The sequence below is a fragment of the Dermacentor variabilis genome, chromosome 2 (genome assembly GCF_050947875.1).
Source record: "Dermacentor variabilis isolate Ectoservices chromosome 2, ASM5094787v1, whole genome shotgun sequence".
In the NCBI taxonomy this organism is placed as follows: Eukaryota; Metazoa; Arthropoda; class Arachnida; order Ixodida; family Ixodidae; genus Dermacentor; species Dermacentor variabilis.
In genome coordinates, this window is record NC_134569.1 from 51,584,381 (window position 1) to 51,601,589 (window position 17,209).

Consider the following 17,209-nt stretch of genomic DNA (forward strand, 5'->3'; position numbering starts at 1 on the left):
GATAATGAATTTATTAAACACAGCAATAATCCAAAAAAGCAATGGAAGCTTCTGAGCGAATTCATGAATAAATCTTCTACGCCGGAACAATGTTCTAAAATTAATCTGAACGGTACAACATATTAAGAGCCCACTCATGTTGCCAATGCCTTTAGCGATTATTTTGATCTGTCACAAATAAATAACAACACAGTCACTCAGCCAACGTTGTCTAGATCACCTCACTTATTTTTTCTTTCCCCTGTTACTGCTTGACAGATGTATTTAACAATATGTAGGCTGAAAAACACAAGCCTGGGTTTAGATAACATTTGCGTACACCATTTAAATTTAGTTGCTAATATCATTTCTGAACCATTATCTATTATAACTGATCGCTTTTTTGAATCGGGCACTTTTCCTCGATGTATAAAGAAGGCTAAGCTTATTCCCGTATTTAAGAAGGGTGCCAAAGACCTAATTTCTAACTACAGACCATTATATATCCTTTCCTCTTTAAGTGAAATTGTTAAACATTTAATAGTTAAACGTTTAAGTAGCTACCTTGAAAAATTTAATATAATTACTCCCTGTTAATAAATACTAATATAATTACTCCCCTAATTAATCCCGAGAAAACTGAATATATGATATTCAATAGTTGTCACAGGGTCCTAACTTCTCCACTGGCGTTAACACTTGCTGCTCATCAAATTCCAGCCGGTGACTTGGTTCTATTCCTCGGTGTTCTCCTGGATGCTAACCTCAAATTTGACTTGTGCATTAATAATATTAAGAAAGAAAACGGCATTTGGCATTCGCGCTTTAATAAAAGCACAAGCCTTCTTTTCACACAAGGCTCTTTTATCACTTTGCTTTTATTCATGATCATATCAATTATGGAAGCGCTGCCTGAGGTAACACGTATAATTTTCACGTGTCGTCATTTCAGCATTTAGAAAATCAAGCCATTTGTATCATTACTAGCAGTCCTCGCCAGTCGAAATGCATCCATTTTGCTCCGTGAAAACCTCATTTTAATGAACGTGAACTTGCATAAACATAATTTAACAATCTTATTTTTCAAGTTACTTCCCAACCAATTGCTTTATTAATTCGTTGACTTAAATGATTTACGTAACTACAATAGAACTAGGTTTGCCTTTTACAGAAATTTTTCACTGCCTCGTAAATGTTCGTACCAATCATGGTAAACTAATATCTTTTGCTGGCATATCTTTATGGGATCGCTTACCATCAAACATAATATCACTCACTTCGTTCTATGCCTTCAAAAAATCCCTTAAAGGTTTTCTTTTGACACATTGACGCAATTGTGGTTCCAAATGACTTATTTGTTTATTCTTATCACTGTTTTTCCTGTGTATTGCTATTCACATGCTTGCCATAGCCTTTAGTTGTTTTATTTATAAAGACTTCTTTTTATGTATTTTCTTGCTTTTTATGTCTGTTAAAATTTCTTATATGTATATTTTTAGCGCACTGATATTTTTATATTACGTTCATTTGGGTCTGCCGATTATATTTTTCTCTATTTTGTTCCGTTCCTTCTCCACATAATTTAAAGGTTCTGTTGTACGCCAATCTTGTTTTTATATTTTTATAGTGATGCTGTAAATCCTAATTACGTTTCTGTTGTTGCACTTCACCTCTTTGTTACTCTCAGCGTACATTTTGCAAATTATATTTCTGTCCTGCCACCTATACAATTTTTTCTTATACTTACCCACCGAGCGTCCCGGTCACAGTCTTCGACTTTGGGACCCTCGTCTGTAAAACAATAATGTAACTGTTTCCTTTTTTGTAATAAATAAACTTGATTTAGTTCGATGTGATTTGTCTACTGTCTGCGTCTGCGGCGGGTACAGTGCGCACCATTTAATTTCTTATTATTCCCCTCTGAAGTAGCGCGTGAGGCGTGGCACCCAAAAATATTTCCAGCATTGATTAAGCAGCCTCACTCTCTTTCTCTTTCTTTATTTCGGTTATCAGCTTGGCTGGCTGCAGCCATTGCCGCTTCGCCTATCTCCATCTCGGCGCTTTCAATAAATTGACGTTCTTCAATCAATCAACCAATCAATAACTCGTATTTTTTCAAGAGCTAGTGAAGTGAGGGCCACTCTTAGTGAAGAATCAGGCACCACCAAAAACAGCGATAGTGGGTCCAACGTCGCCGACGACGACAGTGAACAAGCATTGACAAACGTCGTAGTGGGTACGCGCCATCGAAGAAGGAAATCCAATCCAATCCAATCCAATGCAATCCAAGCGTCGTACGGCGAATGTTCCTCCTGCTACTTTCTTGGGTATTTACGTAGAGGTATTTACAGCGTAGCCCCGTGGCCCCGCTTTGAGCGACTTATAGGATTGGGTTGTATAAATACACCTCCGCGATCCCAAGAAAGCTGACGGAGGGAAAACAGTCGCCATAGCTCAGTTGGTATCGGCTGCCGCACTCATCATGACGAGGTCGCGAGTTCGACAACTACCGATGGCATATTTCTCGTTTCTGCGACTTTCCATATCAAATCGAAAACAATGAAACAACCTGGCATGTTTAAGGAGCTTTCTGTGTACAAAAGCAATGAGATACGCGGAAACATTGCGAAATACGGGTCGTCAAAACTATATCACCGGCTTGATGCTTTGGGTTCGATAATAATAAAACTTCGGCCTTCATTTTTTTTTCGCCGTTGTTATAATTGGCCTTTCTTTAGGAAAAGAGAATATAAAGAGTTGTGGAAGTATATACCACAAGTAAGAACAAAAACAAAATAATTTCATTGTAAGGTCTGCTGCATACTCGGTCGATCTGGGCACATTTAAATAGGGGAGAGACAGGAAACATCCCCGTTACTCCTCCGTGGAATGTGCTTGAGGGAGCTGTTGCTTGCCATGCGAACGACCCAGGCGGGTACGAAGCGCCTCATTCCGCGTCGCCTTTGCCTGTAATTTATTCGAGAGAGCATTTATTACTTGACCTACTGACCCACTGTGGTCGCTCTCTAACCTGTTTGGGACGGAGATGCACAGGAGGGCAGACAGAGGAGACAACGTGCCATCGAGGAGAACGGCACCGGCCTGAAGTGCTTGCCGTTTGCCCTTAATTGTGTCGCAAACATGTCTCGATGCAAACAGAATTGCAATAAAGAAATATATAATCATTTACAAGGATAAGCCCAAGTGCACCTTTCTTGGACCCAAGTCCCTGGCGGGGCGGTAAAGCAAGAGGCCCGCCAACTTTAGCAGCAGCGCCTGGTCTGACCGTTCTCGCACAAGAGGGTGAGGCGAGTGAAACAGCCTTGATTTTACTCTTGCTCGCGGTCTCTTAAATCTTGCGATACTCAATGCGCTCGCTGAATGGCCCGTGCGTTCCGCCGATGAATCATGGGTTCGATTCCCAGCAGCCACAGTCTGATTCCGGAAGGAACTAAACGCAAAAGCGATCGGATAGTGCGCGTCGGCAGCACGCTAAAGAAAACCCCAAGCTGTCGAAATTGTTCCGCAGTCCTTCCCTTCGGCGTTTCTCATTACCCGCTGCGCACTTACAAGAAACGTGCCTGTCAAAGCCACCAGTGGCTTGAGGGACTTGGCCCGGCACAATCAGCGGACGAGCGTACAATATTTACTTTACCATAGACATATAACAAGATAATGAAGCAGGATTAACAGTTAGGAAACTTAACACGAACAAGAAGCAAATCATATAGCAATAACCAACAATCGACACCAAGACGGTAAGATGTACATGTTTTAGAAATCATGACCAGCATGTTTTACAAATCTTGAAGCAACCATGTTACAATGAACAAATCATGTTTTTCAATGCATTTTTTTATTTAATGGAGAATGCCTCATTTGGCAAATCGTTCAGAATTTTCGGCACATTAACACAACGCCCAGATTCACCATATCTTGCTCAGGATCGCGGAACTACAAAGCAAACAATACTACGAAGGCTTCGAGGGGCTGTGTAACATACTTTAAAATCACTGAACCAAGAATGCTTTATCACCAGAGTTTGCGCAAACAGAGTCCAGAAGCATGGAAAGCCAAGCGCAGACAAGATGTTACCATTTGTGATTGACGGTGTGTTGTAGGCTATGTTTCTTAGTACGTTTTTTAACAATGAATCAACACGGTTTCGCCATTGGGTGGGGCAGAAAGCAAGAACAGTAATCCCATATCGAAGAGTGCTGTAGACAAAGGCATGCGCAATACTACTACTACTACTACTACGAATAATAATAATAATAATAATAATAATAATAATAATAATAATAATAATAATAATAATAATAATAATAATAATAATAATAATAATAATAATAATAATCGCGCTACATCCCTGCAAGCTCGCACGGGTGCACACGCACGTGATATGCGTTCAGAACCAAGCAGAAGAAGACGTAGAAGGGCGAGATATGTCTGGCGGCGGCGGTCGTGTTCCTACGGCTCCGTGGGTGGCCCCCACGGCCACATCCATCTTCCCTCCTCGGTCCCAGCCCCTGCGCTGGCGCCTGTGCGTGGTCTGCAGTGCTCTGACCGTGGTCGCGATCGGGATCGGCGCCGCGCTGGCCTTGCAACGAATAATGAGCGACCCCGGGTCAGGCTCACGCGGCTTGCTGGAATTCGGCCGGCGAAACCGGGGGGCTTCGTCATCGGCGCCGATGTTGCTGCCCGGTCGTCGAGACTCGGCACCGAGCTGCGCCGGCGAAAGCTGTCACCGTCTTGCCAGGTGCGTTTACTCAGTCCCTCGTGTGCGATAGTGTGGGCACTATTGCAATGAGAGCACGTTGTTCGTCAACAAAGCCCGCAAAGGACTGGTTGGGAAAGGGAAAAATTTCCATCCGCCCGACAGTATATAGCGCGAAGCTACGATCGAAACACATACTCTTTTCTTTTTTTCTCATATAGGCAACTTCGCAGTTGAATGATTCTTGCTGTCCCGTAGATCAAACCCGTGACTTAAGTATAGTCTCCCGGTTAAGCTCGCGTGGTAGAGTGACTGCCCCGTGTTAGCAAATAGCTAGCACCCCCTGCAAGCGGGCTCTTTATGCTGTGCTGCAGCAGGGATTTGAGTAGTTGAGGACACCCGTAGGCCTGCAGACTACTCTGTCTGGTTGTTCGGAGAGGGACAGTCGTTCGAAGATGCCGGGTACCCGTTTGTGCGGTAACTGTTTTGCCTACGTAGTCTTTACTATGTATTGTACTGAATATAGAACCTTCCTGCACGTCTCCAAAACCTGCACATGCCTGCGTACGGACCAAGACAACACCGGAAGAATGTTTGTCTTGCCATCAATTTCGAAACTCTCTCTCTCTCTCTCTCTGGGAAACCACTCTTGATTTCCTTTCTCGCTCGGAACCTAAATGGCTCGAAACCTTTAAACCGAAGCATTATACAGAAGTCACTCAGCGAGGTCACGCAAGGATATCACCACTGTTTTGTTTCACGCAAAAAAAGAACAACATAATTTCCCGCTTACAAATACAGGAAAATAATGCTAAACACTTAAATTAGACCTAATAGTGTCTAGGTTATAATATTCAAAAGCACGAGTGCAATATCAAGTAGCAAATAATAAAACTTAAAAGGGAACACAACTTTCTTGTTTTGTTTTGTGATGAGTGTGAAGTGATTATAGATAACTTAGTGGTTTGAAAATGGCCAATCTGTATTGTATACGGAGGAAGGGTTCATTTAATTAAGGCCAGTCACGTGACCATACGATAATTTGCGTATCCTGGGTCTTCCGGCAACAAAGGTCACATCACCCGCTAACAAATTCCCAAGCTCCGCCCACATCACTCGCTATAGAGGCTCAGCCGCAGTGAAACTGGAGCACACATGTCGCGAAGGCGCGCGCTCATTGGTGCAATATTTGGACACCGGGCACTGCTCGTCACTCTCCACAGCTGCTACTGCTTTCGCGAGGCCTACAGGCATGCTTCGACCAATGAAGGTGGCCAGTGGTACTACGTCAAGCGTCAGAACAGCCAGAGATGGCCAGCGGTACCCAATCTAAGGAAAGAAGAGAAGCAAGAACGTTCAGCTCGGCAATGCACAAATAACGAGCCAGTATACAATGCTTCGTACCACGATCATTACCCTTGCGGCTGTTCTCAGCCGTACATTTTTTTATTGAGTTAGACTTGAGCGCAGCATCATCAGCCGTATTGCTGTTTACTTTGAGCGGGCTACGAGCATAAGCGCGATGCATGATGCTTGCCCAGAAAAACATTTTTGTGCCAGGTGCGCACACAGCACCTGACACGTATGACACGTACGACACGTATGAGAAATATTTCAATACATTCATTTCTTCCGTACCTCCTGTTGGGTTCGTATTTTGGCGGATTGGCCAAGAATGCGCAACTGCCGAGTAGCACATACCTAGTTACACATACCCAGTGCCCAAGTCGTTTATTCAGCGTGCAACGTGTTTCGTAGTTACGTACCCAAGACCTCGCAGTCCCTCAGTGAGGTTGACAAGGGAAAATCGATATTATGCCACAACCATAATATAACGTTCATGGTTGGTGCGCATTTGTCACGTTCTTTTGCAGCGTGCGTCTCTAGGGCCAGACGCATTGCAGTAAGAGTTTGGCTAGATTTCATCTTCAATTTCTCTGTTCAAATACATCCGAAATGTAGACATCTCTTGCAGAGAACTGCACTGCTGATTCCAGTGAAATTTAAGTGTGATTGGAATGAGAATTGCATTTGAAATAGAAAATCTCTCGATGGCATTCGAGTAATATTTTTATTGCGATAGTGACTCTACGCACACCCCAGGCGAGGTTTCGGCGTCACCGGCACCGTCATGTTCCTCATAAAGTAAAAGCGCTATAAGTTCCCATCACTCCCCACACACGGTACGCTGTGGGTGCGAGGAGAAGCGTGCGAGAGTAACCTTCGATAATCACGCTTGAAACCAATTCGTCGCACACGTCGCACGCCACCGCACGGAAACCTTTACTGAATTCGCCTCAAAGAGCTCTGCCACAAAAAGCTGCAGCCCTGGAAGTCATGCGTATGCTGTACGCATGACCTGTGCAAACGAAGGACTTGCGACATGAAGTATACGGCTGCACAATTTTTAAATAGTTCCAGCAATAAAACTAAACTAAAAAAGTGTACGCTATGATTGAATTTTATTCCAATCTCACTTGCTGTTTGAGACTGTGACACCCTGAAGCGATTAATGTTACCACATATAAAGCAAGGCAAGTGTATCACTGAGGATGCTTAAGATGAGGTTTAGGAGCCGAAGCACTGACTGCCTTTTTGTTATTATATATGTTCTCTCTATCTTGCATCGAAGATGTTACTTGCAAAGAGTGCGTTACAAATGTTGGTTCGTTGTATAATGTATATGATTGCTGCGATTTAAATGCGTAAGCAAAAATAACTAATCTGTAAAGTGTCTGCTACGTCCTTATGTGGTTGATTATTTCTGTATGCGATTGTATTATATTGTTGATGAAACGTCGGAAAGAATTATGCACCAGGTAATTCCGCCATATCTAATGGTTAGAGCTTTGGGCTTCTGTGCTCGTGGACCAGGGTTTAAAAGCACCCTTCGCACACTTTAATTTATTTCTAGCAACAACTAGTGACATCTAGTGCCCCAAGTTGGTCATGAACTGGCAGAAACATAAAAACCGCAATGTGGGTAGACGAGCCAAATAAAGCTATTGCTTTAGAAGAAAAGCCGTCGTGACCTAATGGTTAGAGCATTGGGCTGCTGTATTCGAAGGAAGAGGTTCGATTCTACTGACGGTAATGCCTTTCTGGGTACTACAAAAGTCAGAAATGAGGCCGAGACCGGAATATACTTACCCACCTACATACCGCGATGCGCCTAGAATGATGAGGATTGCTTCGTATTAAAAGAACCACATGTTTTCTGTGAATCACCATTACACTGTGCCCGTTTTAAGTTCAGACAGCTTAAATTCAATTGTAACACAGAAACTAAATATAGAAGCGCTAGCAATAATGTCATGGACACTTGATATCATCAGCAACAGCCTATATTATGTCCACTGCAGGACGAAGGCCTCTCGCTGTGATATTTAATTACCCCTATCCGGCGCCAACGGATTTCAACTAGCGCCCACGGATTTCCTAATTTCATCGCCCCACCTAGTCTTCTGCCGTGCTCGACTGCGCTTCCCTTCTCTTCGTACTAATTCTGTAACCCTAATGGTCCAACGGTTATCTAACCTGCGCATTATATGACCTGTCCAGCTCCATTTTTTTCTCTTAATGTCAATTAGAATATCGGCTATACCCGTGATCGGAAGAAATATTCAAGCTATTAAACTGGGAAGGCTTAGGAGTCAGGATCGACGGCTAATATCTCAGCAACCTTCGGTTTGCAGATAACATTGTTCTATTCAGCAACACTGCAAACGAGTTGCAACAAATAATTGAGGACCTTAACAGAGAGAGTGTAAGAGTGGGGATGAAGATTAATATCCTGAAGACCAAAATAATGATCAATAGCCGGACAAGGGAGGAAGAGTTGCGGATCGACATTCAGCCTCTAGAATCTGTGAAGGAATACGTTTACCTAGGCCAATTAATCATAGGGAACCCTGGTCATGAGAAGGAAATTCACAGAAAAATAAAAATGGGTTGGGCAGAAAGAGAGCAGTTTGGATCAGAGAGCAAACGGGACTCTTGGTATAGTCTACACTATTGTCGGGATACCTGTTCAAGTTTTAAAGGGCCCCTCAACAGGTCTGGCCACTTTTAGCTGACAAGTTTCCTAAAAATTTAGCTAATGACCGCGACAAAAGTGTCGATCTCATCTGGACACCCGCTCACACACTACCAGACGGTAGCAATGAGGCGGTGCATCGCATGGCTCGAGAATTTACGGACCGAGCCTCGGTTAGCCCGGCCTCACCGACTACCGATGAGTGGGAGTGGGAAGATCGAATAACCAGATTTCACGAAATTACACAACACCATAGATTGCAGAGGCGTACATTCCCGCCGCCGCACCCAAAATTAAGCAAAAACCAGCCTGTAGAATAGCGGCAGTTACAGACCAGATGCTATCTGAGTCCAGCTATTATGCACCTAATACACCCAGATTTACACACGACGGACAAGTGCAGACACAGCAACTCTAGAGCCACCCTGGAGCATATCCTATGGGAATGTACGGCTCCAATGCAGGATAACGGTGATGCAGCCTCAAACAGCGACAGCCTCCGCGCGCGCTGGGAGTCTGCGTTGCTCACCTCGGACCTGCAGCACCAACTCTGGGCCGTCCAGAGAGCCGAGGAAGCCGCCAAGGGCCAACAATCCTTGGCCGAAACCTAGGCGGGGTCCAGGCCCACCACACCAATTCGCATGCCACGGAATAAAGTTATTTGAATGAATTAATGAAGTGCAGAACATACATTGCGTGATAAAGAACCTGTCTGCCAAGTATTACATCGCTACGCGCCGCGGGAAGTTCTGAAGTTTCAAATCTAACGCCGTTTTTCCTTCTCCTGGTGGCCGCCGCGTTCCAAGCCGGAGGATGACGTCGCGTCCCTGCGCTTACGTACTCGAGTCCGCAGTGGGACGTCGCTCGTGGTGGCACATGACTTCAAGAATTATTCAAGGCACCATCTGTTATTTGTGGGGTCTGTCGCTTGAATTGACAAATTGAAGTTTAGAGAAATAAGAAAACACAAACGGAATCTCTCCATGTTTTTTGCTTTATCTCGCACCGAAGCAAGAGCGACGTACTTACACTTCGTCCGCTTGGTCCGACGACCGTGCGGCCACATGCGTAGGTAACGAAATTATGCCATTTTCTACCGTGCTCCAGCGCGTGATCATGCTCTGCGATCCGCTTGTTCTGCCTCAGTATTCGTGTAGCACTGAATTATACCGCTAATTATGTTTCCTTGTGCAGAGCGCGCAAAATCGTGCACTGCGCGAACGAGACAGCAGCGGAAATGCGTAGCGTCGAAAAAAAAAAAAAGCGAGGAGAAAAAGAAAGCGAAGGCGGGGCCCGTGAAGTATGTGTCCCATGATCCTCTAGGTCCGGTATGGGAAAACGCAGGAAGGGAATTTCGCTTGCGAAGGCTAGACGGGGCGAGTGGAGAGAGAATCTCGCGATGCAGTGGAGCCCGCCTGATGAAATCACGGGTTCGTGGCACTGAAATATTTATATCTCGGCTATCAATGGGGGGGGGGGGGGGGAGCCCACTAGAAAAAGTTTTGCGGCAGAACGCTCCCTAAAGGGCACGTAACAACTTCCAGCGTATAACCCAAAGTTGCTATGGGGCCGGGTGAGGGGCCCTTTAAAAGCACTCCGAAATTATGATATAACTTAGTACGTTTGTTTTTGCCTTTGCTTTGACTCACTAATGCATGCAAACTAGTGAGATTGGATAGCGACGGGTTTGGTGTACGTAAGCATAGCACCTGTGGTGGTAATTCAGTCGAGCATAGCTATCTTGCTCTCTTCTAACATTTTATTTTCTCCGATGAACCATGCTATGACTACATTATATGTGTTTATTTTTTACGCAGGTACATCTCAGAGTCTCTCCAAGATGGCGACCCCTGTGACAACTTCTACGAGTATGTCTGCTCGAACTGGAGCGCCACCTACCAACTACAGGGCGAGGCCATGTACTCCGAGGCTGTCATGAGCACCCGCGAATTGGAAGACCAGCTGACGGCCATGCTTGCGGCCGGCACTGAAGACACGAGTAGCCGCGCCATGTTCGACCTGTACAATGCCTGCCTGAACATGACTTCCTCTGGTTCAGAAACGCTCGCCTTCCAAGAGGTCCTCGACAGCGTCGGCCTTAACGGATTTCCCTATGCCTGGAGCCTCGCCAGTTCAGCTGCTGTTGCCGGCAGGCTTCTGCGAGTCACCGGCGTCTCACCATTCGTACACATAAGCCTGACGAACAAAGGAATCAAGCTGTACGGGGCACCTACACTATTCCCAGATTTCGTTTACGTGGCCAACGCGCATCGTGGTTGGTACATAGACGCGGCGCGTCGTGTTGCCCGCATGTCTATGCCAGAGCTCTTCGATTTTGAGCAGGAACTCGTGGCACTCCTCAGCGCGCCTGTCGAAGAATACTCGACGGTGACTGTCAAAGAGCTCGAGTCAACCGCGGAGTGGAATTGGGCGGAGTTTTTGACGAACGCCATGTTCGGCATCCGTACAATTACAACCGCTACGAAGGTGACATACGAGCCCAAGCGCCTCGGGGTCGGTTTGCTCGGGCTCGTGTCCTCCGCGAAGCCAGCGCTGGTGCTCAACTATCTGGCGTTTAGACTGGCGCTCGCGTATGCACCGATGCTGCCGGGCAAACGCTTCCGGAAATTGAGCGACGTGTCAGTCGCGCAGACGGTCGGCTGGGAGGACGGCTGGAGCGAGCGTCGCAGCCACGTCTGCACCGTTATAGCAGCTCGAGCCGAACCGGGACTCGCGGCTTACCTGCTGGTCACCCAGTCGAAACATGAAGAGAACGAGCCTGTGCTCAGAAGCATGGCGGAACACGCCAAGAGGGACGTTCTTGAATTCCTCGGCGAGATGTCCTGGGTGACGACGTCGTTCCTGGCCAAGCTAGAGCACCGCGTCAAGAGGCTCAAGACGGCATTCTTCACGCCGGCCGAGTGGAGGAAGTTCGCGTTCCGCGCGATCCAGTGCCGTCCGTTTAGCTGCGCTTCGGCTGGCCGTCGGGCGGTCGACGTCTTCCGGAAAATTGTGGCGCAGCGCCAGCGTCGACGCCTGGCGGCCAGCAGGCGGCCGTTTCCCGACTATCCGCTCGACCTGTTCGAGACCGAAAGTCGCGTGCTCGACGACGGCACGCTGTTCGTGCCTCTTGGGGCCGTGCGCGGGGTTTATCACCAGGAAGCCTTCTGGGAGTATCACCTTCCGCGCGTGCTCCTCCAGATGAGCGCCGCTCTGCTGGACGTGTTTCGCCACGTGTCGTTCCAGCTGCGCTCCAACTACACGGACTTGCACGACCGCTTTGCGGCCACCGAGTCGTGCTTGCGCGAGGCGCGGCTGTCTATGAGTGAGACCACGTCGGTGCCCTTCACGTCGAATGGCACGGCTCGGGAAGATGTGCGAGACCTGCTCGCTGTTGCAGCAGCATTTCGCGCGTATAGCCGGCTCATAGGTAACGGCGCAGAAGGCACGTTGCCCGGCTTACCGTTCAGTAATGACCAGCTGTTCTTTGTGCATTTTGCACTGAGTCGCTGCGAGAGGTACGACACCGCCTACGAAGACCAGCTACTGCGACATGGACGCCGCGCGCACGCTGCCTACCGGGTCAACGGACCTCTGCGTCATTCGGTCAGCTTCAGTAGGGCCTTCCAGTGTCGCCGCGGCTCATACATGAACCTGCGGCGCAAGTGCGTCTTCTGAAACGTTGTGCGAAGGTCCTATATAGGTGTCGACGTATGGTGTTGTTGTGATTTGTCTTATGTCTTATTTGTCGTATGTCCCATCAATGACAATAAAATGATAGGTTCAGAGGTACTCTTTCTGAACACAAATTGCATTTCTTCTTTAGCTTTGCAGCAGGTCGAAATGACCCCCCTCCCCAACACGCACACACACATGGGGACCTATGCCATCCGAGCCGGCCAGCCAGCGATCAGGTTAGCTTAATTTTCAGCCAGGCAGACAGAAGGAGCGTGAAAAGTTAATATTCCCACCATCTTCAACCGCTTTGCATGGAAACGATTTTGATTCGTCGGGCCATGTGTTCAGATTTTCAATGACTCGTTGAAAGCACGATCATGTGCATGATGTGACTATGATAACGTACGATTACACGATAATATACGCTATGGATAAATCATACAATCATGTCAATACGCGTTCGCTATAACTTGTACTTCTTCAGAGCCATAACGGCTGGTGATTAGCAGTTTTAGAAGTCGGACCAAATCATTTTGCACAGGTCACGGGGTTTAACCGTGAACCATGTAGAACCGTGGACCCAGGTAACAGAAGGTGTAACGGCCCCTCCAGCTTGTAGTTTTCGAAGAAGCCTCCTCTACACGAGAAAGAATACGGGGAACGTAGCCCACACAGGTGGCTTCTGTGCGGCGTAAATTTCACAATTCACAAGACGTGAGCCCTCTCTTGCGTGATGCTGAGGATGTATGGGCACTAGGGTACAGAAATGACGTAACCAAACATGCAAGCACCATTTGTTAACGCGCACTACAATGCTCGCATGCTTAACTTATGATAGAGCTAGCGGGGGTTCTACTGTCTAATCTTAAAAAAATTGCGGGGTTTTACGTGCCAAAACCACTTTCTGATTATGAGGCACGCCGTAGTGGAGGACTCCGGAAATTTCGACCACTTGGGGTTCTTTAACGTGCACCTAAATCTAAGTACCACGGATGTTTTCGCATTTCGCCCCTATCGAAATGGGGCCGCCGTGGTCTGAATTCGATCCCGCGACCTCGTGCTCAGCAGCCTAACACCATAGCCACTGAGCAACCACAGCGGGTTACTGTCAAATCTTGGAATCGTGCTCTCTCCCTATTCGTAATAGACCCGCCAAAGGCTCCTACCAAAGGCTGAAGGTTCGGGTACCTTAATTACCTATATCTTAATTAACTGTCCCTAATTAACTTCGCCTTAGCACCAAAGATAGTGGGTTTGACATTCGACCTTCACCATGTCGATTTGAATCCAATTTGGAGAGGTCGGTTCGCCCATATCTCCATGTTGGGTCGTGGGTTCGAGTGCCTTAATTAACTTCGCCTTAAGTAACACAGAAAGTTGTGGATTAAACTAAAGGTCTAGGGTTCGACTCTCACCAAAGGTCGTGGGCTCGAATCCCGGCCTTCATGATGTGAATCATAATCCAGTTTGGAAATGTTGTCGGTTCGCCCATATCTCCCAGTGGGTTCGACTCCCACCATAGGTCGTGGGTTCGAGTGCCTTAATTAACAGCACAGGTCATGCAGACGCTTCTTCTTCGCATCGGCTTCACGCTTTCTCATAAAGAAATTCATAGCGTACGTTGCCCTAAAACACCAAAGGCCGCTGGTTCGCCTCCCACCGAAAGTCTTAGGTCTTACTTCAGCTTAATTAACGCCAAGGTCGTGGGTTCGACTCCCTATGAATTTTGATAACATAACGCCGAGCAGCGGATTTTTTGATCGATGAGCCATCTAAGGCTTTAGCCTTAATAAAGGGAAATGAAAGTGGACGAAAGAACAACTTGCTGCTGATGGCAGTCGAACCCACACCATTTGCATTACGCGTGCATCGCTTTACGGTGCCGGCTGTTCCCACGTGCACATTCTTGGGTATTTATGCGTGTGTGTACAAGACCTAACCCGAGGAGTGTTAGCCAGCCCTACTCAGGGACACTGTGATGGATGTGGAATTTGAAAGAGTTGTGCGGAAGACACACGGACAACATATGAAACTACGAGGCTTTATATTAGTATGTTTCAGTGGGGAAGTTGCAAACATTTTACTGCGCGCCTCCTTGATCAGTGCCTATGATGTTCTGCCACTGAGCACAAAGTCACTGAAGTAGCCCACTGAAGTAGGCCAACTAGCCCAACAAAAAGTTCTGCTGGAGCACAAAGTCGCAGTTTCGCTTACCGCCCGCGGCGGCCACATTTCAACGAGGGTGGACTGGGAGAACGTTCGTGTACGGTGCTTTTTTTGGGTGAACGTTAAGAAGCCCAATGGTGTTCTAACTTAATCTAGAATCCACTTGAACTAGGGAACAGCGCCAAGGGCGATCACGTAAGGGCGACCATCCCATATCTTCATATCCTTTATGGTTTTGTATGATATTGAAGATGCGCTCTAACGTATATATATAGATATGCGTCCTTCGTCTCAATAAATTCAGTTCTTTCGCAGCGCTACTTGTGGTTGCTGCGTGCCTCTTCTGGGTCCACGTCTTTCACTCTGTTCCATAGTTCAAGATGTGCAACCAACTAGCCGACACGTTCGCTTTGCTAGAATCCTCCCCTATGGTGTCTCCATAGCCCGAGCGTTTCCTTCAGAACATTAAACATCACAATTGTATTTAATATGCCTACAGAATATAACAGAAGCACGGGTCACTGTTTATGAGCAGAGAAGCTATTCTTGTCAAAGAATACATAAACAACCTGACAGTGCAGAGAGGTCCGGTCTGCCATCGCTTGGAGAAAAAAAATGGCGGTGCATTCATCTTTCAGGATGACAGGCGACGGTAATGTGATTATGCGTTTGATTAGTGACTATGCGTTACGAATTCTCGCGATGGTGAAACTAACGAGACAGAGACAGGATTGTATGATAAGTTCAAGTACAGAGTGTTTATGTTTACGTGCTCGGGTTGATTTCTATACATATTTATGTATAGCACATACGCATACCGTCCAATTTACGATGAATTATCCATCGGTTGAGCAACACGTATGACATTGCATTGTCTTGTCGTCTGTCGCTGGCAGTGATGAGCCGAGAACGGCGGATACAGAAGTACGATGCACATGTGAGAAAACTAAAGTGCCTGTTTCCTTGCACAAAGATGTGACAGAGCACACTATCTGTTCTACCTGGCCATGGGTACCATGTACAGGGAGGCCCACTCGACAACAAACGTCTACCCTCATGCAAACCGCATACTACGCGTATCGTAGGCATGGGCCTTCTTCGGGCGACGCAAGCTGCCTCCGGCAGTGGCCAAACTAGACCGAGCAGACCATCGGCTTCACATTGATCCAAGTTGGCGCGAAAACGGTTAGATACAACGACAAGCAGACGAGCAGACCCCGGAAAGTGAGTTAATTACCCTAAGAATGCTAGTCGCAATAAATGTAAACGCAATATGAGCGCATCGTGCGTGCGAGTGGTAGTGGCTGACAACTGCACGTAATGAACCTTTTTGGCACCCACTGGAAATGTGCCACTGGGTGCCAAAAACTGAGTGCCACCCTTCAGTGATTGCGCCCCCCCCCAAAAAAAGAACAACTATTCTTCGCTGGGTATACGAACACAACTATGAGTGAAGACTTTGGCAGTACGGTGTGTCGCTACGTTGCCTCAATGCTATTCGAATAAACGCGACATTTATGTTCAGGTGGTTTTTTTTTCTGCGCGACCATTATTCTTTCTTATATAACGAGAAGACACGGTTAGTCAACTGAATCAAATAGTTATTCAGGGCCTATTCAGGTGCAATTTTAACATTATTCACGTACTATTCAGGTAGTATTAACATTTCCCGAAACTACAGACAATGATGCGTAGTTCCGTATCCAGGTTGACCTGCATTGGAAGCACTGGCTTACGTAAAACCCCAAAACATACACTTGTGTCTAATTCATGCTTATAAAGTGCCCACATAGTGATTACACGTTGTACTTGCGTGTAAGCACGTTATGTAGGAGTTCTGATAAGTTTTTTCTCGCTTGCGTTTCAATTTATGCTTATGCTACATTGAAACTAAAAGCTTCGTCTTGTCTCAGCCTTTCTGTTTCGTTTCGCGCAAATCGAGGGATTCGTCAACACCCGCTCCCCTTTGTTTTCGTTTAAGGCCGCCATGAGTTTTGAAATAGCTTCAGAATCTGCAGAGGAGGCCCCGAAGGGGCGGTTATAAAACTTCTCGTGGCGTTCCTTCTAGTCGGCCGCCGGTGATTACAAAGAAACGGCCTTGGTTGCTTCGTGCCTAATGACTTCTGCGCTTGCCGGAGTTCATTCAAACGTGCCACGCTTAACATTTATGGAGCGGAAATAAGCGGGTGCGCAGTCGAAGTCGACGGCGAATGTTTCCCTCCGAAAGGCGACATCAGATGGCTGACTTTAAGATGGACAGCCTGCTGTGTCTTACTATGCTCTGCGAATGAGTTGCAAACTTTGCAACTCCCACGTTTGACTCCATGCGCACAGATGGAACTGTGTACTGTTGAGGAAGAGCTTTGCCTCGGAACGTTGTTAGGACTACTAGGACGACATCGATTCGAGCGATCGATGCTATTTGTTCCCGTCCAACATAGAGGCGCCAAAAGGGCTTCGCATTTCCTTGTTCACTACGTCATCAAGAAACAGAATCAGGGCAGCTAGCTTTTTCAAGCACAGAGGTTTGTTTGTACCAGAAAACTTATTGTTAATAAATATATTTGAAAAGTATTGCAAGAGACAGTAAAGAATCGCCGCTTAACTAGGATAACTAAGTTAGTCGATATGTG

General features: G+C 46.6%; 1 protein-coding gene across 1 annotated transcript; it reads left to right on the forward strand.

The window, feature by feature from the left end:
- The first annotated feature begins 4,424 nt into the window (after positions 1–4,424).
- Positions 4,425–12,481, forward strand: LOC142570318 (neprilysin-2-like). Its single transcript, XM_075678709.1, has 2 exons — positions 4,425–4,738; positions 10,550–12,481. Exons 1-2 carry the CDS (start codon positions 4,425–4,427, stop codon positions 12,408–12,410), a joined length of 2,175 nt encoding a protein of 724 aa, XP_075534824.1. The 3' UTR covers positions 12,411–12,481.
- The last annotated feature ends 4,728 nt before the right edge of the window (positions 12,482–17,209 follow it).